Here is a 27948-nt window from a genome sequence, read left to right as displayed (position 1 = left end):
AGGACCTCCCCAACCTGGTGCGGGAGGCGGGTCAGCGGGAGGTCCCCCGGGCACCACACTACCGTCTGCTCAGGGTCCCCACTGCGGGGCTCCCACCACCGCCCACACTGGCCCAGCACCTGTAAGTACGTTTCCAGGGCCGTCCACGCATTCCAGTTTTTCACATTGGGACCCTTGCCCAGGTAGATTCTGACTCTTTTCTCCCGAACTGGGGGCCACAGAGCGATATTGGCTCGTCCTCGAGGGATGCCCAGGACCGTCTCGTGCACATAGACACACCACAGGTTGCAGGTGGCCTCGGTGGTGTGCGGGGGGAACTCCCACTCCTGCCGCTGCTGGTTGCGGCCCAGCTCGTGCACAGGGCCCCACAGCCCCTTGGTTCTGATGAGTTTTTCACTGATGAGCTCCTGCACCGACTCCAGGTGACACATGATGGGGTAGCCTGCGTGCATCCAGCCTGGGAAATGCAGGAGGGGGAAAAGAAGGTTAGAGCGCTCCCCACCCATCTAACAAAATTATTCTCTCTATTGTATCTCCCAAAACACCCAGTCCCCGCTGATCCCATGACTTCCAGAACCCTGTAATGCTCAGAAAGGCAAAACCCAGAGCCTCCTGGGCCTTCCTCCTTACCCTCTCATTCTGTAATAATGCTTTCATTGCCGCTCTGACTGGCTATGGGAGCCGAGGCAGGTTACAGATCACCGTTCGTGTTACTATTCAATTTTTCTGTTTCTCTGAGAGTGCTCTGTCCGTGGGAACCCATCATTATACTCTTTTCTCAAAATTAAGAACTTGTGGTTCTCATTCTTTAGACATGGAATTGCCCACGTGGACACTACCTTATAGTGATCATCTACATAAGCCAAGAAAACTAAGGTCCAGAGAGATTTCCTTGGTTCTTTAATTTCTATACACCCTTCATTTTTCAGGCCTCTTGACCTGCTGGCAAAGATCTCTTTATTCAGTGCTTTCTCCCAACACCTGTGACCTAGGAAGAGGCCCTCGGTTGGTTTTATCCACTCCTTGAAGTCCCCTGATGGAAGTCTGTGAAAACCCAGCATGTATTTTCTGCACCATTCCCACTGTTTGATAACATCTCTTGACTAAAACTGTAACATATTTTAACATACAGTGTACATATAGTTCTACGGCCTGCTTTTTATGTGTCACATAACCTCATCATATTTCCTTATGCCATCAAAATATCACTTTAAATGTCTTCCTTAATGTCCACTGAAGGTATACACAATACATTACTGAAGCATTCCATAACTGTTGGGCACTTAGGTAGTTTCCAATGTTTTGTTGGGGGACACAGCGAGTCTTTTTTTTTTTTTTTTTTTTTGACGCATTTTTTCCCTTTCCATTTAAATAGCAAGGATTACATTTTATATGCCTTGCCATAAGAACATTTCTACCCTGCTGGCTGCCCACTGCATGGCTGTTGCAAGAAGGAAGGCCCTAAGGGGGGGCAGCATGCACAGAGGTTTGCCCCAGGTACCCACCGACTGAGATCTGCACGTCGGCAACGATCCTCTGAGGCAGACGAAGGGGGAAAGGCTCAGCACCTAGCCGGGCCACGGCCTGCATCACCTCGTCCCAGAGGCGTAGCAGCGGCTCAGGGTTCTCCAGAGTGCGAAGGTTTGCGGTTGGCACCGTCAAGATGATGTTGTCTGTAGCCAGCTCTCCCCAGGGACCTGGATTCTCCTGGATACGCCTCTTCCATTCCTCCTGGGATGTCTCCCCTGGAAGACAGGCCACAGCGCTTGAAACTTGTTTTCCCATATCCCTGACATTAACACGTTCAACTTGAACCCCAGCAGGAGAACACCAATGCCATGAACAACCACATACCTGCTCTATCCTTCTTCTGCAAAGGTCCCATGGATGTGATACGGTTTGGTCTTTATCCCCTCAGCCTCAAAGCTGACTATAAGGAAGCTTCCCTCCCTTCCCTCCACCAATCCGAATCTCCCTCTTCCCATACCAGGCAGCCCCAGATGACCTCCTCACCCCCAGCTCTCCCTGTCCCTCGCGTTCGCTCCAGGGCGTCCACTCACCTAGCCTGTAGTAGGGAGCATGCACAGCCCCCTTAACCGTGACAGGCACGGAGCCCAGCTTGCTGCCCTGAGGCACAATGATGTACAGGAGGCCCCCCCAGAGGCAGGTTATTGACTTTGTGGGCTTGTCCAGGCAGCAGCGGTTAATCACAAGGGGGCCTCGGAACAGCTTGCTGGCCCTGGTCAGGTCATCGGTGTGGCAGCCAATCTGTACCTGGAGCAGAGAGATCCCCCACGTAGTGACCCTGGGGCATGCATGAGCCAAAGGGGAGAGCGCCCAGGACATGGGGACAGGAAGGGTCACGGGGCCATGACCCTAGGCAAGTCCAGGCATCCCACCATTTATAAGCCCTGTGCGCTAAACCCATGAAATTGTATCATCCCTCAAGGTCGTATGGACCAGATCGTGTAAATTCACTCTCGGGGCGGGTCAAACAGCTCCACAAAGGGTCACGCTGAGACGCTGATGTAGGGGCACCAGGTGTGGCCCAGATGCTAATTCTGAGGTGGGCGACTCCCACACAGAGTCCCTTGCCGTCTCTGTAACACCAGAATCCTAGGCTGCCTATTCCCCCGTGGTGATTCTGGCTTTGGGAAGGGGCAGAGGGGATCCTGCCTTTTGACCTGAGAGGCCCAGTGGGAGAAAACGTGACCGGTTGATGTGGAAGATTGATTCAGTTCCACCTGTTCTCCCAGGCCCCTATTCCTGCGCCAGTGGAGTCACCCCTGTCCTCAGAGGCATCCTGGGACTGTTCTCCCGGGTTTATGCTAAACAAGTTCCAGGACAGATACAGGCACAAAACGGACGCTAACCATCACGATGACCCCACAAGGGGGATGGAGCAGGACAGCAGCTTAACGTGAATACCGTGTGTGTGCACGTGAAAGTGACAGAGCTGACGCGGACCGCGCAAGCTAGGAACAGCGTATGGTGTCACAGGGAAGAAGCTGGAGTCAGAAGGACCTCATGCTTTGATGTGAAATGTACACGGGATGGAACGTGGGCTAAGATTTACTGGACTGTGTGCTAGGGCACCAGCCATCTGGTACCTTTCTTATTCCCCACTCTGTGACCTAAGTTAAAAGCACAAAACTTGAGCCAGAAGCTGGTTAGGTTTGAGTCCTGGGCGCTGAAATGTATCAAATCCATACATTTCAGTCAACCAGTCAGCTTCATCCTAAGCGACTACGGGGTAGAAGTGCACGCCCTGTAGTGCCAGCTGGTTTTGTAGGAAAGTCAGGTAAGATACCCACTATGAAAGCAAGAGCATCTGGCTTCCGTGTTTGGGTTCCACGTTACGTGGTGAGATGGGGCATGCCTTACCTTCAGGTCAGCAGAGGCAGCGGCTTCAGGCAGCGAGACCTCTATAATTTGCCGCCCGGGTATGTAGAGCCCGGTGCTCATCCAGCAATACCTGGTGCCTGCCAAAAGCAGAGGAAGAGTAGACGTTACCCTTCCTCCGTGATTCCATCGCCACCCAGCTTCCAGAGTCCCTTCACGAGCTCTGCACATCTTCCTGCCTCCATGCTGCCCTGGCTCTACTCTTCCAAACATCACCTAAAACCTCAACCCCCATCTCCTTGAGAGTGCACGGCAGAGGACGGAGATGGCCTCCTGGGGGTGATCAGATCTGGAGCTGAGCTGCTCAAGTCATCACGACCCATTGCCCTCCAGTTCCCACCCGCCAGGCTCCCACCCCTCATTCCTTACCTGGATTGTTGCAGTTGACCTCAACAGTGATAGGAGATTCCGAGGGGCGCAGGTAGGGGCTGCTGTACATATCCTCAATTTCTGGGACTAACAGAGAGAGGTCACTTCCAGAGTGGGCCAGCCCAGTGGCCAGGGAGAGCATAGCACCCCTGCAGCAGTCGTTGATGACAGGGTTCTCTCGGGTCGCTACTGGGAGCCGATAGCGACTTAGCAGCTTCCTTAGGAGCCGATGCACCGACATGTAGGCAGGGATCTCTTCTGCGGGGATCTGCAGGAAAGCTGCACCATCCGGTCCCAGCTTTGCCAACCAGCCCTTTTCCACGTTCCCTCTCTTCCTGCCCATTATAACCTGGAACTCGGCCAGAGTGGAACGGAAATGATAGGTCCTTATCCCTGCCTTAGGAGTACGAAAGGGCCCAGGGTTGAGGCTTTGGCTGGTGATGCTAATGCCAAAGGGGTTGAGGAGGAGGTTTCCTGGGAACCGAGCCAAAGGGGACACTCCTGGGTTCTTGAAGGCCCACCACCAGGCTTGGGCTCCAACAAATAGGCCCCCGCCCTCTGCTACAAACTCCTGCAGCTCCTTGACTCCCACATCACTCACGGGCTCAAAGCAATAGACACTGGCATCGCTGGTCAGATTGGGCTCAATGCTGCTGTCTATGCCCCCCACTGCAAGCAGCCCACTCAGAGTCCTCAGTTCTGTCTGCACCACGACCTTGCCTCTGCGGCCCGCGTCCAGCCAGCGCACAGCATTGAGCAGAAAGGGGCCCAGTTTACCAACGGTGAAAAGGACCTTGTGGCCAGTCACGACCACCCGGCCCCGGCCGTAGCGGGCAGCCGCTATGACACAGCCATGGTAGGAATCTAGCCCCAGGGGAAAGGCTAAAGCCCCGTGCACTAGCAGCTGGGACGGGAAACAGTCTGAGTTGCTGATGTCCAGCTCAGAAATCCCGTGCAGGAGTTCATCTCTGTCCTCGGAGAGATCGTCTTCACAACTGCAAAAGACACACGTGTTCTCTATTACAAAGCGCTCAGAACAGCACCCAGCATATAGCAAGTGTCAGACTTATTAATACCATTTTTAGCTCTTACAAGGGAACTGGGAGAACAAAGTGGGCAGACCTGGCCTCACTGGGTATGGAGACTTGCTGGAGGGAAGACAGAGGCACTCGGCATTAATTCTGCTCTTTCTCTGTGTGCAAACCCTCCAAAGGAAATCTCGAAAGAAGTCCTGCTGGGTGTACCCAATACTGTATCTTAAACATTCTGGATTTAAGTGTTTGTTTCAACCTTTTAAGCACTATACAAAGAACTGAATGGAAAATCATGGTTTCATTCTTATAAGGAGGCTTGTTTATAATTTCATGCATCTAATTTTCTACAAATAAAGTTAACAGAGAGCTGAGTCAGTCAGTGGCGCTAGTGAAGAATCACTATTATCTCAAAAGGTGGGGCAGGGAGCTGACCGGCCTCAACTCTAGTGGGACTCTGCTGTTATGTGAATCCAAGAGGACTGACTGCCTACACCCAGAATCCCACACATTCATTGCCGGCCCAACAGGAGTCATACACATCCATGCTATAAGGTTTTTCTCATCACCACCTGTTCCTATCTAAGGGTAACAAACTCCTATAAGACTTTCAGGACCCCTATAACCCCCGAAATGGGGGAAGCAGCCCCAGGTAGTGGGATTATGAGGGGGTAAGAGGTAGAGTGATCTCTAAGCTTGAGGTCCCAGAGCTGGTTAAGTCACTCTCGTTAGGTAAATCTCTGGCAACCGTATGGTCAGAGGCAGTTGTAAGGAAACACTGAAAAAAGGGGGTCAGGTAGGTGGCATATTTACAGTATTTGTGTTGTACTCTCTGTGGTTGGCAGAGCTGTAATTAACTGATGGGGAAACTATAGTCCTCTTAGCAGGTACAAACCTTTCCTAAAGATAAAGGTATCACCCTACAAGATGACTCTCCACCTCCTTGAAGCACTAGCCATTAAAATCATTCAACTAGCTGTTCGTGCCCTGATTGCAAATTTACCAAACAACCTTGTGATAATAATAGTACTTCCCAGGATCATCTGCCTGAAGAAAGAAGTCACTGGCCAGGAAAACCAAAATCTTCTATTTTTTTGTGACATATTTCTCTAGCAACATCTTAGTATATCTTTAATTTGCTGATTCTAAAGCAAAAAACATTCGTTTTTAAATTTAAGTACTTTATGCATACAAAATTAAATAGAAAATGTTTTAGTTTTTTTTTTAATAGATCTTTATTGAAGGTGTGGCACATATATACAATGTAATATTAGCCATAAAAAGAAACGAAACTGAGTTATTTGTAGTGAGGTGGATGGACCTAGAGTCTGTCATACAGACTGAAGTAAGTCAGAAAGAGAAAAACAAATACCGTATGCTAACGCATATATATGGAATCTAAAAGAAAAAAAAGGTTATGAAAAACCTAGGGGCAGGACAGGAATAATGACACAGATGTAGAGAATGGACTTGAGGGCTTGGAGTGGGACGGGGAAGCTGGGGTGAAGTGAGAGTAGCATCGACATATATATACTACTGAATGTAAAATAGTTGGCTGGTGGGAAGCAGCAGCATAGCACGGGGAGATTAGCTCGGTGCTTTGTGTTTTAGTTCTTATCACGAGTTCTGTTCATAAATTTCATGCAATTAATTGTTTTACAAGTGTAGTCAGTGAAGAGGTGATTTACATTGGTATCAAGGTTTGTACATTAGCCTGTTACGACAAGATGAGCAATACTGAATGTGCAAAGTTGAGACCCAGACACTGCGTCACTAGCAGGACCCTAGATGCTCCCTGCTGAGTCGGAAGCATCGTCAGAGACCTGTCTGTTATTTCTGACAGCCACGGCTTATATGCAGGGGGAGATAAATGTTTCATAAAAAAACTTGAATTGGGGCTTCCCTGGTGGCGCAGTGGTTGAGAGTCCGCCTGCCAATGCAGGGGACACGGGTTCGTGACCCGGTCCGGGAAGATCGCACATGCCACGGAGCGGCTGGGCCCGTGAGCCATGGCTGCTGAGCCTGCGCGTCCGGAGCCTGTGTTCTGCAGCGGGAGAGGCCACAACAGTGAGAGGCCCGCATACCACCAAAAAAAAAAAAAAAAAAAAAAAACAACTTGAATTGGATTTTTACTTTTCTTTTCCCTCTCTGGTCTGAAATGAAACAAAATTTATTTTAAAAAGACAATAAAATCATGATAGCACTAGATTCACTATATTTCAAGAAGGGTGCAATCTGCAAGCTGGGACAGGAGGAATTTATAGGAAATATAAATCAAGTGAAATCAGATTGATCAGAAACCCAAGAGAACAGAAGAGTCTGTAACTGCACATATGTGAAAGAGAAGATCAAGAAAACCAAAGAACAGGGATTAATCCTCATTTGTGAAAACAGCTATCCTTCCTTGCCTTGTTCTCAATCTCAGGGTATTTCACCGTTAAGTATGTTCTTAGCTATAGGTTTTTCAAAGAGGACTCATCACACTGAAGAAGTTCCCTTTTATTTCTAGTTAGCTGAAATTTTGTCATGATTTGACACTGAATTTTGTCAAAGGATTTTTTTGGTCTGTGTACATCTATTGAATATATATGGTTTTTCTCATTTATTCTGTATTAACAGAATAATTAATTTGATATTTGAATGTTAAACCAGCCAAGCATTCCTAGAATAAGCCTTACTTGGTCATGATGTAGTATCCTTTTTATATATTGTAGTCTACTTACAATATTTTAGTAAGAATTTTTGTATCTCTGTTCATAAGGGACATTGTTCTGTAGTTTTCTTGTCTTGCAATGTCTTTTTCTGGTTTTAGCATCAGAGAAATAATGTTTTAATAAGTTACAAAAACTTTTCTCTCCTCTTATTTTCTGAAAGAGTTCATGTAGCGTTAGCATCAAAAAAGATAACAGTCCAAACTAAGCAGTGATTACCTCTGGGAAGAATTAGTAAGAGGCTGAGGTGGAGGACGAAGATCTTTCACTTTTTACTTTGTATACTTTGGGACTATTTCTCTTTTTTCCAGTAAGCATATTGTTTTGAAATTGAAAAAAGGAAAATGTGCATAAAAAGGAAAAGAAAACGGAATTGTGACTTAGCAATTTCTCTTCTAAAGTGGCATATCTTCCCACTTGAATTCACTCTCTAAAAACTTCTAATTTATTTTGTGAGAACCAGTTAATACAATTCTACTATACATGGCTAGGACTGTAGTAAGACGCTCAGAGTTAGGTAGGTATGCTCACCCCATCTCGCAGGGCCATGACCCTGACCAACGTCTGCAGTTAGCATTCTATCTATCCTAGCAATGACCTCCAAAGACTTGTGGATCCTTGTTACAAATAAGCGTATTAATATCTGTTCAGGTATTTTTGTTTTCCAAACTACTTGGAGAGTCATATACACATTGATTATCTTCAGGAATTTGGCAGTTCTCTTGTTGCATTTCGGCTCATTTGAAGAGTCTATTTTCAAAATCCTGAAATCTTCAAAATTTGGAATTCAAAAGACTTTTCTATATAATATCCCTTGGCCATCTTTCAAAATGAAGTAGAGATGTCTATATACATATATATGTGTGTGTGTATATATACACATATGGCATCAATTTAGATAACGTTTGCCCATTCAGGTTTCACAGGGGTGTTTTCAAGCCAAGCAATTTGGAGCATGTGGACATTTCAGAGCATGACCACTGTTCGACATGCTTTTCTCTGCATCTCTGATGACCGTGAATATACAGGGATTACTGAAGACTGAAAACCAGTCTCAATGGAGTAATGGCTGAAATGAGGGCAAGGACCTTCTACTCCAGCACTTCCCATTTAGAGGGAGAAAGAGAGTTGAAAGCACACGCTAAGGTCACGGCGTGCAGTTGCTGGCAGCAAGCCCAGGTTTCCAGGTTCTACCGAACCTTGATATCACAAGCCCTCTTCCTACAACAGTTACTTGGTTTTTGTGACTTCCTCCAGGGCTGGTTATTGGAGACGTTTCTGCTCTTCTAATTCTCAGATATTTGGAAATCATTTTTTTGAAATAAGAAATAAAGCCTGAGACATAGCATATACCGAATAAATTGCTGGCTAAATGGATGGATGAATGAACACACATAGAAACAGAACTCTATCAGAAGCCTGAGATTTGTGTTAAAATGAGACAAGGGCCTTCTTATCCATAAAACAGATTAAACTGTTGTGGTTGATTCTCCCCAAACCTCCCTCAGATCGGTTATCTGATGATATGTTTAATCAGCATCAAGTCCCTTTATCGGTAAAGCCAATTCAGTGTCTAGTCCCTGTTTTGTTAAATGTAGAAAAAGGGTAAAACATGGCAATCCATCATGATGCTGCTGCCTCAGTTTGGTGGATGAAGTAGGAAAAATACCAGTTAAAATGTCAATAGCTGGGCTTCCCTGGTGGCGCAGTGGTTGAGAGTCCGCCTGCCGATGCGGGGGACATGGGTTCGTGCCCCGGTCCGGGAAGATCCCACATGCTACGGAGCGGCTGGGCCCGTGAGCCATGGCCGCTGATCCTGTGCGTCGGGAGCCTGTGCTCTGCAACAGGAGAGGCCACAACAGTGAGAGGCCCACATACAGCCAAAAAAAAAAAAAATCGATAGCTTATACAACTGGAGAAACGTACATGACTTGGGGCAAAGCAGCATAATGATGGCTGCCAGGTAATTTTCAATGTTTGGAAATGATATTCATGACCTCATATGCTTACATTACCACAGCCTGAAAGCTGATGTCAAAATAATTAAAGTGTTTTAGGTACTTTGAACATGTTTCTTAATTCATTTAATCCTCACAACCACCCTTAAAGGTAGTCATTATTAATCCTGCTTTAGAGATGAGGCTTACTTATGGCTCAAGGTTTTAGAGCAAGCACCAGACAGAGCTTGGGAACTTATTAAATTTGGCCTCCACTAAAATCTGTGCTTTTCCCAGTAGATATGAAATCTCTTACTAGAATCCTGAGTCTTGAAATGAGGCTGTGTTTATGACAATGGATCCAGTGTTTGTTCAAATGAAATACTTAATAGAAAGAAGGTGGGACTGGTTCTGCATTTAAAGTACAATAGCCATTGCCCTCAAATCTGGAGATACAGTGGAGACCTCCGAGGATAAGCGGATGGAAGATTAGAAATTGTTCGGGGAACAGAGTACAGGCAGTGTGGCCATAGAGACAACATGGTGGCCAGTGCTCTAAGTGCAGATCATGGTGCTTTCCAGGCAGGAAGTGAGGGCAGTGACTATGAGACTTGTGTCCTGATATCTGCAGGTATTCTCACCAGGCTAAAAGTAGATCATCTGGTTTTATTATGTAGGGTTTTATTTTTCCATCATAAAATTAGTAACTTCTTCTGATAAAAATTTGATTCATCTTGATAAGACCTGTGGACAGTTTATTCTTAGAAGGTTCATCCTAATATCTTATTTAGAATTTAATTTAGTAAGAAATGCACAAGTAGCAAGGTTAAAGCTATCTTAATTCACACTCGCATGTTCAAATGTGGGTTTAAAAATAAATAAGATATTTGGGCAGAGTAACTAAACCCACAGGGACTTTCAATGTGAACCTGACAGCCTGTGATGGAAATAATCTTCCTTCTTGAATTCTAATAGAAGCATGTTGGTGTCTAGTATTGCTGAAAATGCGTTGATGATAATGTTATACAGTATTACATAATTACAAGAACACTAAAGAAAGATCCAAATCTTCAACAGTAGGCAAATGATTAAATAAATGAGGTATATACACTGGCATTTGCATAAAATGAATCAAGTATAATTTTAAAGATTACATAGAATGAAAACGTTTATGAGCAGAATTCAAAATAGCATGTATACTAAGATGACAAGGGAGCAAAATTATGAATGAGTGGGGAAAATAATGTGCAAAGGTGAAAAGAGAGTTGTATTGTGGGTTTATGATTTAATAATTTTAAAATGAAAATAAAAAAATAAGAGATCCAGCAATGTTGAAAAAGTAATCTAAAAGAGTATCCAATGAAGAAGAATCATAATTCAAAAGTACAGTTGACCCTTGAACAACATAGGTTTGAACTGTGCAGGTCCACCTCTACACAGGTTTTATTTTTCAATACTAAATACCACAGTACTGCACGTTTCGCAGTTGGTTGAATCTAAGGATATGGAACCAAAGATACAGGGGGCTGACTGTAAGTTATACGTAGATTTTCAGCTGTGTAGAGGGATGACCCAAACCCTCAAGTTGTTCAAGGGTCAACTGTATTGGCAACACTGCACACGCCTGTGTGTGTGCATGTTTCAGAAATATTAGAAAGGAAAGTGAAAAAAAAGTGATCTATTAACGAGTTAGAATTTTAAAAATATTTTCTGCTTATTAAATAAAAAAGCATTTGTGTGTCATAAAGATGTGGAAGATTTTAAATGTGATTTCTGAATTGCATGTGAGCAAGGTAATGAAATATATGCCTTCTTAAAAAATTTGATAGGAAGTTTGAAAATTAAAGTTTATAACTGAAAATCATCTATCAGTATCCCACAATCAAGAGATCTACCTATTACTGATATTTGGGGCTTTCTTCTTATGTAATATTTTCTACATATAGCTATATATTTTTTTAACAAAACTGGGAACATATTGAACCACCATTAGTATCCTATTTTATTTCACTTAATAGTATCCCCAAAGAGCTTTCCCTTGTCCTTAAATATTCTTGGAAACATAATATGTTTAATGGTTAGTTAATAATCCATTGTATAGTGTTCTATAATTTCTACCCTTCCCAATAACAGATAATGCTGAATTGCAATCCTTATACATGAATCTGATTATATCTCAGATTATTTATTTTTTAAAGTCCTATTTTAACAAATATATTTTCAAAGGTTGAGATTTAATTTACATAAAGTAAAATTCACACAATTTAGGTTTATAATTAATGAATTTGGATAAATGTATAGTTTGGTAACGACCACAACAGGAGGTGGGAGAAAGATAGGTTGATGCTGACCTTTCAGCATTGTTTTGATTTTTTGAACTCTGTGAATATATTACTTTGTAGAAGGAAGGAAATAAGGGATGAGCAAGGGAGAGGGAAGGAGGGAGGGAAGGAGGGTTGGACGGAACACACATACTGGGTGCTTGAGAGCTAATATTAAGGAAACTGGGGGGAGGAGGAGAGGTTTTTCTTTTCTGTTTTTCCCTACTCATCTCAACCTATGCATAGGTATTTTCTTTTTTTTTTTTTTTTTTTGCGGTACGCGGGCCTCTCCCGTTGCGGAGCACAGGCTCTGAACGCGCAGGCTCAGCGGCCATGGCTCACGGGCCCAGCCGCTCCGCGGCATGTGGGATCTTCACGGACCGGGGCACGAACCCACGTCCCCTGCATCGGCAGGCGGACTCCCAACCACTGTGCCACCAGGGAAGCCCCATAGGTATTTCTTAATGTAGATAAGTTAAGAAATGTATATATGTGACACACACACACAGACATATATTCTCTTGTACCTTTTCCTTCTCTTCATTTCATCTCAGCCAATTAACTTAGGAAGTCATTGCTGCCATCTTGAATCCATCCACAAGTCAAAAAATGACCCTCATAACATATAAGTAATTCTATGATATACCTACCTGCACAAGCACAGAGTCAAGAGTTGCAGTGAAGTCTTACCTAGTGAATAACCGATGCTAATAACCCATAATCTCCACAGGAGATTCTATGCACTTCCCTTATTAAGTCTGATTTTTCCTCCTGCGTTAGCCTTCAAGTTGATTTCCCATGTGCACGCATGCACATACACACACACACACGATTTAACCAAAAGGCAAAAAATTCAGATTCAGTGATGATAAGAGATGATATAGGCATAGCCAAAGAAAAAAGAGGTATGATTTTGATAGAGAAAAACATCTTTTAAGGCAACTAAAGGGGATTACGTTGTCAAACAGAATTACACCCAAGTTTTACCTTCCTGTTCCTTAGAATGAAGATCACTAGTAAGCTGAAGTTTGATCAATCTGATCAATCACTGTGCCTCTGAACAACTCTTTCCTCATTGCACATATGAGAATGGAGCTGTGGGGTGTTCCAGGAGTTCCATGCCAAGGAGAGGCCACAGCTCATTCCCTAAGTCTTTGTACTACCCTGGTGTACCGTCCTCACTCAGTTCTACCTCGTTCTGCTCCCACCGGACAGAAATACCAATGCTCTTTGCTCCAAGGATGCTGAGAGTTTTCATGCACTATATAAGGTGTGGCCTCGTGTGATTTTTCTACTTCTGGGACTACCCCAGCTTCTCATCTCTCTCTTCATCCATCCAATCATCCATCCAACACATGTTTACTGAGCACCTACTAACGTGCTCCATGTTCAGCACCATATGAGGTGCTGGAGCACAATGTGAAGGGAACAGGCTGGGCAAGGCCCTCGAAGAACTTTCTGTGTAGCCTGTCTTGGAACCTATCAGCTGCCTTCTTCATCCTCCATCAGCAGGTCTTTTGCTTCCAGAGATAAAAATCATCTCTGACTCCTAGATTTAAGATCTAGCACATAGAACTTATGCCATCTTTCTGGTATCTCAACTTCTAAATCCTCTAGTTTTTACTTCCATCCTAACCCTATCTGGCTGGACATTGCAAAACCTTTCGCACAGCTCTCTAGACTTTGTCTTACTGGACCCCTCGTGTCCGTCTTCCTTTTCCTTACACTTCAGTTGCAGGCAACCTTCACCTGTCACCTTCCTGGATTAGTCATGTGAACCCTGGGATTCAGCAATATATTTTACTAAACAAGATGCCGGGGGACATAATGGTCACTAAGATGTTTCTCCCCTCAAAGAGCTAAGTGATCTGGTCTGAGGAGGCAACAGGGATCCTGCCCCTCCTGCACCTCAGGGTATTTTAATACTCTGGTTGATTTATGGCGAGTCCACGTTGAGTGCCAAATTCTCTTCTGTTAGCCTGGGAGTAGCCTGAAGACAAGAACCACCTTCTTTTTAACCTGGGACCAACTCCCCATTGGGGTAATGCACTCACCTAACTAGGACTGGGATCTTGGGCATCTTCTTAGAGACTTTAAAGAAACTCGTGTCCCCTTTATTGTCGGTGAAGTACACGCCGGCCACGCTGGTCACAAGGTTCCCAGGGAACGTGAACAGAACCCTTTCGTCGTCGCCCTGGTTGGCCCAATCCCAGGCTTGGCCTCCGATTAGCAAGCCCCCTCCACGTTTCATGAACTTGACCAACTTTTCAGTCATGGTTTCGTTGTAGGCATCAATACAGTAAACCCCCAGGGAGTCTTTCACTTCTGGTTCAACCTTTGCCTCTACACCAGAGCCCTCAAGGATTTTGGCCAGAGGTGCCAGGGATGGGTGTACACCAACAGGAGCCCCAGGGGAAGAGCAAAGCCAACCCACTGCATTGAGGAGAAAAGGAGTGAGCTGGGCCTCCACCAAGTAGTCCTCGTGGGACACCACCACCAGGCGGCCTCGGCCATAGGAAGAGGCAGCAATGAGGACCTGGCCCATGTCATTCACCATCACCGGGAAGGAGGCCTCTCCAATTAGAAGCAGTTCACATGGGATGGCATCTTCAGGGACATCCCAGCTTGTCACTCCATTCATAAGGGCCTCAAAGGCAGCAGACGGAGTCGCCATGGCTGGATCGGCTTCTGCAGAGAGGAAAGCAAAGCCTCAGCCTGGTGAAGAATGGATAAACAAACAAACAAGCCAAGAGTTCAATCCTCCACTAGCTGGGGCAATTCTTCCCATTCAGCAGATGAGACCGACACTGTGAACTGACTCAAGCACTCATCAGGGCCCTCAGTGTCTCCAATCCAGGAGACCCTGTTGTGCACTGTCAACTAACATTCTCATGGTCAGACTAAACAAGCTCGACATTTTGCATCACATAAAGGAAGCAAACAGAAGTGAAGAATTCGGGCAGAATTGAGTCTCCAAAGACATATATTTAAGTACTAATTCCCAGCGCCTGTGAGTGTGATCTTATTTGGAAATAGGGTCTTTGCAGATGTAATCAAGTTAAGGTGTGGTCATACTGGATTTGAGTGGGCTCTAATCTAATGACTAGTGTCCTTATAAGAAGAGGATATTTGGACACAGACACAGGTACACAGGGGAGAGACACACAGGCTATGAGAACATGTGGGCAGAGACTGGGGTGATGTCTCTATGAGCCAAGGAATGCCAAAGATTGCTGGCACACACCAGAAGGTGGGAGAGAGGCATGGAACAGACTCTCCTTCAGAACTTCCAGAAAGAACCAAACCTGTCAACACTTGGATTTCAAACTTCTAAGCCTCCAGAACTGTTAGAGCAGGGGTCCCCAACCCCTGGGCCGCGGATCGCTACTGGTCTGCAGCCTGTAAGGAACTGAGCCGCACAGCAGAGGTGAGCGGCGGGTGAGGCTTCATCTGCTGCTCCCCATCGCTCCCCATCTCTTGCATTACCGCCTGAACCATCCCCGCCCCCCCACCGCCTCCCCCGCCGCCGCCCGTCCGTGGAAAAATTGTCTTCCACGAAACTGGTCCCTGGTGCCAGAAAGGCTGGGGACTGTTGTTAGAGAATACGTTTCTGTTGTTGTAAGCTACCCAGTTTGTGGTACTTTGCTGCGGTAACCAGTGGAAACCAATGCAGTGGTGTAGCATGCTATCTCCCCACCCCCACTCCTCCCCATTTGGCTTCCACACTGATCGTATTAATCTCAGCTTGGGGCCAGAATTTCAGTCTGAAAAGTCTGGGTCCTCATAGAGGGTTCTCTGGTCACAGTCATAGGCTGGGTAAGAGGAAAGCAGAAGTCCTCTGGCTTGAGTCCAGGTCCCAGACAATCAGAAGCAGAGGTAACAATTTATGAACTTACGGCGGATTCTTACTTGCACCTGGACATAGCAGAGAAAGGTGTGTATGTCTGTGGATGTGTACTCACAAAACCCCTCTGCTTCTTCACCACGAGCTCCCCGCTCAAGGTCTCTCTGCAGTCCGAACTCCTCCATATGCACTTCACTGAAGCACTTCCCTCAAGGACAGACGCGTTGAATAGTCAGGACATCCAGGCCTCACTGACCACTCGGTGGGTCTGGACAGTGCTGCTCTCCTGGTCCTTGAGGCTATTACCACCTCCAACCTTATGGCCTGAGCCAACCTCATCATGTGTAACCTCTCAAACCGCTTCATTCCTATCCTCTTCCCTCTTCTGAACATGCAGGTATTCTTTAGGTGTTTATCTCTGGCCCTTACTGCTTTTTTCCTTGTGAAAGAATATGCTCACTCAAGGTACTACGGCACAGCAATTACGAGCTTAGGCTCTGGAGTTAGGCTGAACGTAGCTTCCTCGTTCATTAAGTAGGGATAATACTATCTACCACATAGGACTGTTCTGAAGATTAAAGGAATAGCATAGGTTAAGTGCCTTTCCATTATGTATTATATATGGATCTATAGATATGTAGATACATATACGTGTTCAATTATTATATATATATATCTTTGCTGAAAATTACTTGGTTACGAACAAGCTATTTAAGTATGTGCAAAATAGGGAATTATTGTAAAGCGAAAACAAATCTAACCTAAGGTTAGATTTTACCAACACTGGATTAAGCGTTTGTTGACTCTTGATTTTACAGGTTTCATATTTTGGAGCCAGTACTAATACTGATGATTGTTTAGTTCTCAAGGATTTCTACGGGCCCTTGGCAGAGGCCTTCTCTGTGCCTTCCCCAGGCCACAGATGCAAAGGCCCTGGTCCTGACATAAGCCATAAACTCAAGACCCCTATTGAAAGCACACTCTGCCATTTGTAACTGTCTCTGAAACTGAAAAGTCTTAAATTTATTCTTTTCCCTCCAAGTTAGCTCCTCTTGGGTAAAAACATAAGCTCGAGGTCCCTAGTTGTTAAAGAGGGTAACCTCCACCCCAGAGAACTACTGAGAAGATACAATCGGCAAACAGTTGGTAAATAAGAATCTGTCACGTCCCTGGCTCCTCCTGGGGTCCACAAACAGCCAGGACAGCAAATGGCAAGGAGTCACAGTTGTGTCCCTTCTCTCTTCTGATCCATATCCAGCTGGTCACAGTGTCGTTCGTCCTTCATGGTTTCCAATCACACTGCCGTTAACCTAGTTTGGGTCCTCAGTGATTCATTCCTGGACTAAATGGACCCGGCTTCTAAGTCACCAGCATCTGTTCTCGCCTTTATTCTTCTACAGCCACTGATTGTATTATTTCCCAGAAAAGAACGCCCCAGAGCTTCGCCTTTGCCCACAGGGGAAAATCTGAGCTTCCTCTTGGGGTTTAAGGCCTCCAGGGCTGGCTGCTTCTTACTTTCCAGCATATCTCTTGCAGCTTCCAGGATACTTGGCCTTCCTGGACATGCCCTGCTTTCATTTTAGATTCTCTTTCCGTTCTTTTTATTCCTGTTCCCTCTCCCACATCTTTCAGGCCACTGAAATCCTACCTGAGAGAAAATATTCACAGAAAAGGAAACTTAATAAATCTCTGCAAATAGGCTCAATATCACTAATCAGGCAATTTAAATACAATGTACGTTGCCCATAAGATTGTCCAGAAAGAAGGGGGCAAAAAAGAAAAAGGAAGAGGAGGAGAGGAAGGTAAAGATAATAATGTCCAATGCCCCAAGGCTGTGGAAACACTAGCGCGATCTGTTAGAAGGACTGAGAATCTGAAAGCAATCTGACAGTGGCAACTCGGTTTCAAAGGTGTGCCTATCTTAAGATAAGCAGGCCTACTGATAACCTTTCTTACAAAAATAAGAACAGCAGTATTAAAGATACACGCACAAGGATGGTCACTGCCCAACAAAACTGCAAATGGAGATAGATAAGTGAAAATCTAGACAGGGAGATAGACAGATGACAAACAATATTCCCTAGAACCATTTTTGACTCCCGTAGGTACAGGATCTCTAACCCAAAGTCACGGCTACCCAACTTCCATGTAACCCCCGGAGTTTGCCATGGCACCGAACCTGAGACCCCGGGGCACAGCCCCCAGGCGGCCACCCATACACACGCTGTAAACAACTGCCATGCTGCCCCCAGCGTTGATACTCCAAACACACCCAGAGCAGGGAACGCGCAGTTCTGCCTCACTCGTTGTACTCTGAGCTAGTTCATGGGAGAAGTATCTGTAGAGAAGTGACAAAGGGATGGACAGGTGGCCTGCAGATTTGAAAAGTAGGGGACAAGGGAGAAGAGGGGTGCTTTTCCTGCTGAGTCTCCCACCTGGTTCCTGGGCTTGACGGGTGGCCTGAGGTGAGTGGGGTTTGGGTGGAACCACCTGAGCGCCCTTCTCTCTGCCGGTTTTCCTTGTTCCTTAGTCTGATAGCAAGGCTCTGAGTGTGGCAAGACAAGCTTTGAGAAGGAGAATGCTTGAGAAAAGCATGATAATCTGTATTATAGAATATCACGAGGCTTTCATAAAGAACAGCGTTAAACCTATTTTTCTTCTACCTAGAAGAATGTCCTAGATATATCTGAAGTGAAAATTTCAAATTGCTATAATATGTAGGACAAAAACCCACCTTTGTATGGATGAAGTTACTAACAATAGTAGTACTAGCAATTTTAGTAGTAGTGACGACAATATAGTGCTTACCAGGTTGCAGGCATCATTATAAGCGCTCTACATACATTATTTAATCCTGACAATAAACCTATGAGGTATGTACTATCACTATCCCAATTTTAAAAATGCGCAAGACCAAAAAACAAACAAAACAAAAAACCTGATGGCCAGAGAATTTGTTACTTGCTTAAGTCACATAGGTGGTAAGTGGATCCTTCATTCAAACCCAGGAAATCTAGCACTGGAGTCCACGTTCTTAAGTACCAGAAATACATAAGCCTGTTACTAGGATTTTATATAAACAGAAAACTATGGAGGCCACATTTCAACAAGCTAACACTGACTGCATAGGAAAGGAAGAGGTGAACAGTATTCTTTCTCTTTATAGAAGTCTGCACAACAGTCCTTTGAATTGTTGCATGTGTTTCTATTACAATTAAAAATAGCACAGGTAATATAAATTCAATCAAGTAAACACATTAAATGATTGAATATATAAATGATTGGATTCATCAACTGATCCTATCTCACTCATTCTAAAATGTCTTCCTTCATCTCCCAAGTTGTGCATTTGTCCACCAATAAATGTGAATTCCTCCTCTGTGGAGGTTCCCTGAACTTTGTAGCTGGTTCTGTCCCCACTTTAACCAGCTATCAATGACTCCCACACTCAATTTTTCAACCAAATGCTTCTTCTTTGTGCCTGAATCCCTGTTTGCCCTCCTAGCTTGGTAAGCGCAGATGGACATAGCCTGGGGTAATCTCTTATTTCTCCCCTTAAGTTCTTCATCCTTGGTTCTCCTTCTGTGGATCCTGCTTTCTCTCCCCAGGCCCGCTAACTAATGGAACCCAAGGCACTTCGGGAGTAGAAGGCACCTCAGGCACGACCTGTAACTCAAGGAGAGAGCTTTACAGATCCCTTACTCCTTCCACAAAGAGGCCCCATGGCACCTAAACGGGGTCTCTCTTTAAGAGACGTATCTAGAACGCAAGAAGGGTAGTGGGCCTGCCTTGGATATGGCACCACATCCTGCACTGTAGCTTGATTTGAAATCCCCAAAGTAGAGTAAGTATCTGAGGTCAGGGGACGTGATTTATATATCTGGATTCCCCACAAGAATGAAGAGGTGCTCCACGGATGGACGACTGAATCATGGATGTGAACGTAAGGGCAAACCTGGGATCAATTCTTCAGCATATAGCTACTCGGGCCTTGCAAAATGATCCATATCACAGACACCCAATCCTATAGGTCTTCTCATCTTCATGCCTTTTTTTCCGCGAACGCTTTGTTTATTTTTCCTTATATGTCCAGTATCTTTTCCAGTGTCCACCATCTTCTGTTAATAGTAGCCAGAATTGGGGTGGGTTCATACCAGCCCAATCTTACTTATTTTTCACTTAAAATGGTTTAATTCATACATTTAAAAGAATATGTAATGCACGTGGAAGAATTTGGATGGTAAAATAATAAAACGATTTAAAAATTAAACAAACTTCCATACACCAATCACCCAGATTAAAAAACAGACCGTTACTAACATTTTTGAAGGCCCTCTTGTGGCCCTCCAGAATCAGTTCCTCCCCCCATCCCCATAAAAATAGGCATGATTCAGAACTCTGCTTTTTCTATTCCTCTAGTTTAATCTTAATGCGCTCCCTTCTTAATACCCCCTGGGCTCTCTGTCTTTCTCTCACTCATATTTGCTCACTTTTCTCACTAGGTAAATCCCAGGAAAATAGCATAATGTAGGAGTATGAGCGCATAAGTGAGACCTGAGTTAAAAAAAAAAAAAAAAATCCGGGTGTTGCCTCTTCCTAGCTGTTGATCATCTGGCTTCAGAGGGTGTCCTATCAAATGGACAATATGGGAGAGGGCCGGCCTTGACTCCGAGGGGCTGTCAGGACTAAGTTCTGGTGTGGGATCCTCCTCCCTCCTCTCCTCTCCAGGCCTTCACCAGGCCAGACTTTCCTCCCCAGGCCCAGAGCCAGTCTGCAAAGAGCATGTCCGTGACGTCAGAGGAGTGGAGAGGGGGCTGAGGTGGTGGGAAGCAGCAGCAGGAGGGGTGAGAGGGGGGGAGACAGCGGAAAAGCTCGCGTGTGTTGGCAGGGAATTCTCCAGGCCCGCTGGCACGGAGGTCTGGGTTGGTTGGAGGTACACAGACCATCGGCTCCTCTTAGACACACACACACACATTCCCTAGTCTCGGTGGGGGCAATGCAAGTGGGCGAGGGATCTCAGTCCCAGAGAGTGTTTGCAAAGATCAAAGGGCAGTAGGACAGAAGTGATGCTCTACCACCAGCTCCCCGTGTGACCCTGGGCAAGCCCTGCCACCTCCCTGGGCTCCGGTAGTCTCACCCGATAAAGCTGCGAATTAGATGCTGTTTCTCTAGGCCATGTTCGTGCGCAACTCGACAACACAAAGCAATTAAACAAACATCAGATGTTAGAACCCCAAGAGGAGGAGCAATGCGGCAGGAGGGATGCAGAGCCGGAGAACACAGAACAATCTCTCACAGGAAGGCGGACACAACAGCGAGGGATTGTGCCCCTATCTGGGAACCGGCAACACTGCCGCTCGCCGGGGCCCGCAGGTCCGCCCGCGCCCCCCCTCGCGCCCCCTCGGCCTCCGGCACCGCCCTCTCCCTACCCGAACTCAGTCCACGGCCACCCGCCCCTGGTCCAGCCTGCGGGGCATTCGGAGAGGGCCACTCACCAGGTCGCCCTGCAACTTCCAAGGCGGCAGCTGGAAGAAGGAAGGCTGGGGGCAGAGGGAGACGCAGGGTTCTGCGGGGAAGGGGCGTCCCAGCAAGCGGCGCTGGGCGAGCGAGCTGGGCGGAGACGAAGCGGGGGCGGGGTTCCGGACTAGTCTCCTCCTCCCCGCTTCCTCCTGGGCGGGACCGCGACCCCGAGGGGCGGCGCTTGGCAGGGGACAACACTTCTTTGTGTCGCCGGCCCTGTCGGCTCGGCATTGCGGTGGCCCCCATTCTGGCAGTGGGGACGGCCGTCTAATTAAAGACAAAACTTCTCTGACTAGTCATTAGGAAAGGAAATGGCTGAACAAACCATAGGACACGGTCTACAGAGTATTATTCAATTCTCATGAAGAGGTTAGATCTCCATTTCGTTGGAGGAATGTACTTGACATGTTGCCTAGGGGAAAATAAAAATTGCAGAAATTGTTGAATATGCTTTCATTTTTATAATAAAAAGCATCCCTCCGTATATTTGTATTATGGTGGGTGAAAGGATAGCTACATCTCTACCTGCTAATATTTGTTTAATTTGAGGAATAGCGCAGGGCAACTTTTATATAGCGCTGCATTATTTGCACTGTTACTGTGTTGTTTGGTAAATTAAAAATAATAATATATCTCAAGCAAACAATAGGTGGCTAAAATGGATTCTTCTGTGTACTTTTCAAATCCTCTTTCTTTCCTAAAGTCCTTTCTGATGACCAGTTGACAGTTGCTCCTCCCTTCTCTGAATTCCAAGTTCCTACTTTGTGTGGTGACTTCACCTAGCTCAGGTGCTACGGTAGTATAATGTAGGATAATGGTTAGGAACTCAGACTGTCATCAGATAACCTGGATTCAGATCTTAGTGCTATACTTTAGGGGCTGAGTGACTTTGCACAAGTTACTTAATTCCTCTGTTCCTCGGCTTAAGCCTGGTGAGTGAATACAAAGTTCTTAGATCAATGTCTGGCATATACAGTAAGACTGTATGACTGCTTGTTAAATAAAATAAATATTCTGGTCATCCTAAGATTTAATAAATATGTTTCACGAAAATGCATATTTTTTCATCTTGACTAGGATTTTGGTCCAAATCCAAGTCATATTTCCTTTCTCCATCTCCCTTCAATCCTCTTTCCCCATATTGAATCATATGAACAATAATTCAATAGGAGCATGTGGGCAGGTGAGCTCACTGGCAGGGTTTACATAGAGGAAATGCCAGGAACAGAAATCAAGAGGACCTGAATTCAGGATCCTGCTCGGTGAAGGAGTGATGGTGAGGCTGTCTTTTACCTTCTCCAGGGGTCAGGGTCCTCTTCTAAACAAAGAGGGCTGGTGACTTGCTTGCTAAGACCCTTTTGGGTCTGAAATGCCAAGACTAGTAGCACCAAGGTAAAACCTGAAACATTGCTTCATGAAAAATTTAAACTTCAAAACAAAAATGCATATACTGCATACATAAAAATAAATAATAGGACAAAAATATACATGGGAGGGATACAACCTAACTTACCTCTCAGGATGGTGGCATGAGACTTGGTGGGGAAAAGGTTTTAAATGTCAGATTTTCTTTCTTAAAAAGGAGGAGAGACACACACAGAGGGAGAGAGGGGGAGTGACGTTGAGAGAGAAAGAGGGAGCTGAAGGAAAGGTGATAAAATGTCAACACCTGATAAATCTGTTATATTATTTTCTGTACTTATCTGTAGCTTTGACAGATTTTATTATGAAAAATGTTTAGAAAGGGCAAGAATGCATTAGACTTTTGATGGTTACCTTCCCGTAGGAGAAGAAATAACAGAACTAAAGAAATAAAAGCCAGAGTGGTGGAAAAAAAAGCAGAGCCAGAAACAGACATGGAGAAACCGCAGGGAATCCTCTTTGAAAGACATCTGCCTCCTTAGGCCCAACTGGTCTCAGAGCAAAAACCCGACCACTTTCTCAGTCCCGCTGGGCCCACTCCCCTGGGACCCTGGCCGCGTCCCTCCCTCTCGAAGCCCGGCCGCAGGGAACTCGGTTGGTGCTCCGTGGCCTGCTCTGGTCCCAAAAACCATCTTTGTACAAGACTCACCCGTAGTCCAGCAATATCCACACCCGCTACTTCAAAGGGGGAGGGGACTCCTCTGCAGAGACGTGACAAGGAGAAGGGGCACACAGCCCGGGATTTGAAAATTGGTGTAGGTGGTGCTGGACGCTGCGGGTAGAGGTGAGCAGCGGCGGGGGTGGGGGAGGGAGAAGGCGGCCTTCCCGGGAGCTGATTGGCTGACGCAGCGGTGGGGGCGGAGCCTGGCCGGCAGCCCACAAACCGCAGAGGCCCCGCTTTGTGTCAGTTTCTGCGCGCAGATGCCCCCAGCAAATGCAAGACGGAGAACCCCCGCCCCCGCCTTGGCAGTGCTGCAGGGCAGTTTCCGGAAAAAGAAATCCGTGATACTATTTACCAGCAAACGAGTTGGTGGATAGTGATAGTTCTTTATATAAAATAATACAACTATTTCCAAGGATGTGTTAAATCTATATATATTTGCCAGGAGTTTGGCTATATTTATTTATATCACAGCTAATAAAGGTTTTTTTTTAATTATTTTTTTTACATCTTTATTGGAGTATAATTGCTCTACAATGGTGTGTTAGTTGCTGCTTTATAACAAAGTGAATCAGTTATACATATACATATGTTCCCATATCTCTTCCCTCTTGCGTCTCCCTCCCTCCCATCCTCCCTATCCCACCCCTCTAGGTGGTCACAAAGCACCGAGCTGATCGCCCTGTGCTATGCGGCTGCTTCCCACTAGCTATCTATTTTACGTTTGGTAGTGTATATATGTCCATGCCATTCTTTCACTTTGTCACAGCTTACCGTTCCCCCTCCCCATATCCTCAAGTCCATTCTCTAGTAGGTCTGTGTCTTTATTCCTGTCTTACTATATTTATATTTTTAATAAACATTTAACGTGGTAGTGAAACGGAGATTTTGCAATTTTGTACAAATAAATTTTAAAATATTTTTATATGCTTATATAAACACAAATTTTATGGAAGACATACATCAAACTATAAGAATCGGACAGTAAAGAGAAGATTATTTGTATTTTTTCTTCATACACCTCATTAACGTTTCAACGGTAATATATATTATTTTGTGATAAAAATAGATACATTTAATCAACTAAACAGATAAAATATCCTTGCTCAAGCAGCCAGTAGTGACCCTTCTATGAAAATGATTTCTCCCTGTGTATGGGTTTCCAGAATTTCGTTCCTAGTCCTGACTCATTTTAATCAAGGAAGAGCGGGATGCAACACTTGACTTTTGAGCCAGGATCTGGCTTTATGCCTGACCACGTGTTGTCTTGAATCAGGTGTCTGCTCATCTAGCTTGGTGAGCTCAACATTAGAAACCAGGGTGAAAACCACAGACCCTTTTTTTTTTTTTTTTTTTTTTTTTTTGCGGTACGCGGGCCTCTCACTGTTGTGGCCTCTCCCGTTGCGGAGCACAGGCTCCGGACGCGCAGGCTCAGCGGCCATGGCTCACGGGCCCAGCCGCTCCGCGGCATGTGGGATCTTCCCGGTACCGGGGCACAAACCCGCGCCCCCTGCATCGGCAGGCGGACTCTCAACCACTGCGCCACCAGGGAAGCCCCACAGCCCCTTTTTATGGCTGACCCCAAAGGCCTACAAGATCTGTGGGGCCTCTGTATACTGTCCTGTTTCCTCACCCCTCACCCATCACCACCCTGGTCCCTATACACTGGGTATCTAAGGAGAAGATGTCCCCAGACCAAACTATCCTCAGGAAGAGACAATTTTAAAGCTTTCTCCCCTAGCACAAAACAGTGTCCAGGCTGGACCTTCCACAGGAATGTGGATTCAAGGTAAAGTGGATAGAGTACCACACCTTGTACTACTTCAGGGTTTCATTACAACTCCCCAAACTAGAGTAAGCACAAGCCAAGAACTCTGTCATTCTTTTCCAGATTCTCCACTTCATGTGGCCGTAAACAGGTGATCCGTGATGTCCAACTGATGGCTGAATGGACAAGACAGATGATTGTGGGGTGAGGAAAGCAATCCTAGGGTCACTCCTCTATGAAACAAATAGGACCGTGACATAGAGAACTGACCAAACTGCAAATTTTCTGTATTGTAAGTTTTCTCCTCATCTTCGTGCTCTTTTAATTTTCTCCCTTAAGCCTTTTGTTTTCTGTGTCTCCCAAAATTTCAACTGGTTCTATCCTCTCTTTCTCTGTTTCAGACTCTACCTTACTAGCTCAAGTATAAGTATAAATCCTGTATCTTTTCTTTTTTTTTTTTTTTTTTTTTTGCGGTACGCGGGCCTCTCACTGTTGTGGCCTCTCCCGTTGCGGAGCACAGGCTCCAGACGCGCAGGCTCAGCGGCCATGGATCACGGGTCCAGCCGCTCCGCGGCATGTGGGATCTTCCCGGACCGGGTCACGAACCCGTGTCCCCTGCATCGGCAGGCGGACCCTCAACCACTGCGCCACCAGGGAAGCCCCCTGATTCCTTTCTTATTTCTACTTCCCCTAGAGGTTCTGTTTTACTTTCCAGTTTCTGCCCTGAGTAATAGAGACTGCCATGAAATCCTGAAAGCACTGAAATAACTTTTGAGATATTAAGTTCTGTAGATACTCAGCAACATAGGAATGAATGAAGAAGTTATTAACAGTCCATACTACAAAATGTTACGCAGTTTTTAAAAAGATGAGCTCAAGTCAAACCTTGAGGAATGCTCTCAACATATATTTTTAGTGAAAAATTAATGATCCTACTTTTGTATGTTTCTGTTTATCTAACAGGAAAAATAAGGATATATTTGGCTACCTCAGGAAGTGGGAAGGGTTGACCAGTAATTTTTTCTTTAGATATTTTGTATTTTTAAAATGTTACAAAAATTATTTTGAAATAAAAAATAAGACTATTCAGTAATACCACTCTTAAGTATATATCCAACAGAAATGCATACACACGTCACCAAAAGACATGTACTAGAATGTTCAAAGCAGCACCATCCTTAATAGTCTGGAAGTGACCCAAAAGCTACCCTCACTGCTTTCTCATCCCTAGTGCCACCGCGGCACTACCTTCTTTAAACTACTTTTTATTTTTTGGCCGCGCTGAGGCATGTGGGATCTTAGTTCCCCCACCAGGGATGGAAGCTGCGTCCCCTGCATTGGAAGCACAGAGTCTTAACCACTGGACCGCCAGGGAAGTCCCCTACTTTCTATTATAAGAGTCTTAAATGTTACTTTCAGACCCACAAATATTGAGAATTTATTATCAAAATGTCTGCTTTAACAGAAATTCTAAAGGATAGATCTCAAGAAGAAATAAAATAATCTTAGATAAATAATCTGAGATGTAAGACAAAATGGTGAGAGACTTCCAATTCTGTCATTGAGAAAATACCTTGTTCAGAACAATGCTTCCACTAAAAACAGCAATAAAAGTTGGATAAAATGTAGGAAACAAGGGAAGACTTTGAAGAGCAAACAATATAAGCAGGATGAGAGAAGCTACAATCCTGAGGGAAGGAAAACTCAGGACATGAACTGCACATTCACTGTGGCTTCTTCTTTTAAGGCATTTTCCAGTTCACAATGCAGGATAACTGAGGCCAAGCAGGAAGTGTCAGCGTTACTGGTTCAAGATTACCAAACCAGTTAAAACTCAAAGGAGTGAAATTTCAGACAAGAAGAAACCTCAGAGAAGTGAATCTAAAAATCTATGTACAAATTCCCCTTAAGTCACTGGCTGACTCCTAAGCTATATGCATGCACAGGGAGAGGCCCAAAAAACCTGCAGAAAATAATGGCTAAAATGCCAATCAATTGAGCAGTCATTTCAGTAGCTGTACTATTATGGAAATATGGAGGTCCAGTCCCACCAAAGTAACTGATTTTTATCAACACTACCTGCTTTCAGTTGAGACATGAGAAAAACCATGGCATATGAATAAAAATAGTGCCTGAGAAGTAGGGTCTATGCTCTTGGATAAAGGAAAAACCTGAAAGGGACCAGTTCTAAGAAAGCTTAAAGCTAATCTCTGATAGTATTAAAGTAATCTGCTGGTACTTTATCTGTCCCCCATGCCAGAAAAATCCTCTTTGATAAACAATAACATCAACCAGAACTTTCTGATTTTTCATTCATGATGTCCTGCATCCAATCAAAAATTTAGAAGGAGGCTAAAAATAAGGATGAATTATCAAGAACTCAAGAGAAACAACAAAAAATAGAAACAGACAAGTGGTTCAGACATTTGAGTTCTTAGACAGGGACTGATTTTAAAATAACTGTGATTAATGTGTTCAAAAATAACAGAAACAGGCTGGAGAATACCAGTATAGAATTAAAACGTAAAATATTAAAATAGAAATTTTAGAAATAAAACATAATCATTGAAATCAGGAATTCAATAGTTGGTTGTAATACCATATTAGACACAAATGACCAAAGAATTGATGAACTGCAACAAGAATCAGTAGAAAGTATGTAAAAATAACACACAGAGGAAAGAAAGGATGCATAAGGAGATGAAAGGATACAGTAAAACTATAATAGGAATTATGAGACATAGTAAAAAAGTCTTGACATATGTGTAATTAGACTCCCAGAAGAAGAGGAGAGACAGCGAAACAGAAGCAATATGCTAATAATTAATGATTGAAAATTCTCAAGAGATGAAAAACATCAAAACTCAAATTAAAAAAAAAAAACCCTCAGGCTTCCCTGGTGGCACAGTGATTGAGAGTACGTCTGCCTATGCAGGGGACACAGGTTCGTGCCCCGGTCCAG

The 27948-nt window shown here is 44.9% G+C and overlaps 1 protein-coding gene across 6 annotated transcripts in view; it reads right to left on the bottom strand.

The window, feature by feature from the left end:
• Window positions 1–27948, bottom strand: part of TCAF1 (TRPM8 channel associated factor 1) — a 46720-nt gene that overhangs the window by 7165 nt on the left and 11607 nt on the right. For 2 of the 6 annotated variants that reach the window (XM_022578853.3, XM_022578846.3), the window contains exons 1-7: window positions 21111–23173; window positions 13826–14459; window positions 3772–4766; window positions 3385–3482; window positions 2061–2274; window positions 1506–1745; window positions 120–457 (exon numbers count right to left, since the gene is read on the bottom strand). In XM_022578853.3, coding sequence (XP_022434561.2) covers window positions 120–457; window positions 1506–1745; window positions 2061–2274; window positions 3385–3482; window positions 3772–4766; window positions 13826–14459; window positions 21111–21381 — 2790 coding nt within the window. In that variant the 5' untranslated portion in view covers window positions 21382–23173. Of the gene's footprint in view, window positions 1–119; window positions 458–1505; window positions 1746–2060; window positions 2275–3384; window positions 3483–3771; window positions 4767–13825; window positions 14460–15733; window positions 21048–21110; window positions 23174–23206; window positions 23844–27948 lie in introns of those variants that run through there. The other 4 variants (XM_089917265.1, XM_022578881.3, XM_022578899.3 and 1 more) reach the window with 4 other exon arrangements.

The sequence above is a fragment of the Delphinapterus leucas genome, chromosome 9, assembly GCF_059928025.1.
Source record: "Delphinapterus leucas isolate spDelLeu-1000000601 "Yukka" chromosome 9, BTC_Dleu_Yukka2, whole genome shotgun sequence".
NCBI classification, from domain to species: Eukaryota; Metazoa; Chordata; class Mammalia; order Artiodactyla; family Monodontidae; genus Delphinapterus; species Delphinapterus leucas.
The sequence above is the reverse complement of the archived record's forward strand: the minus strand, read 5'-3'. Positions and strand labels throughout refer to the sequence as shown.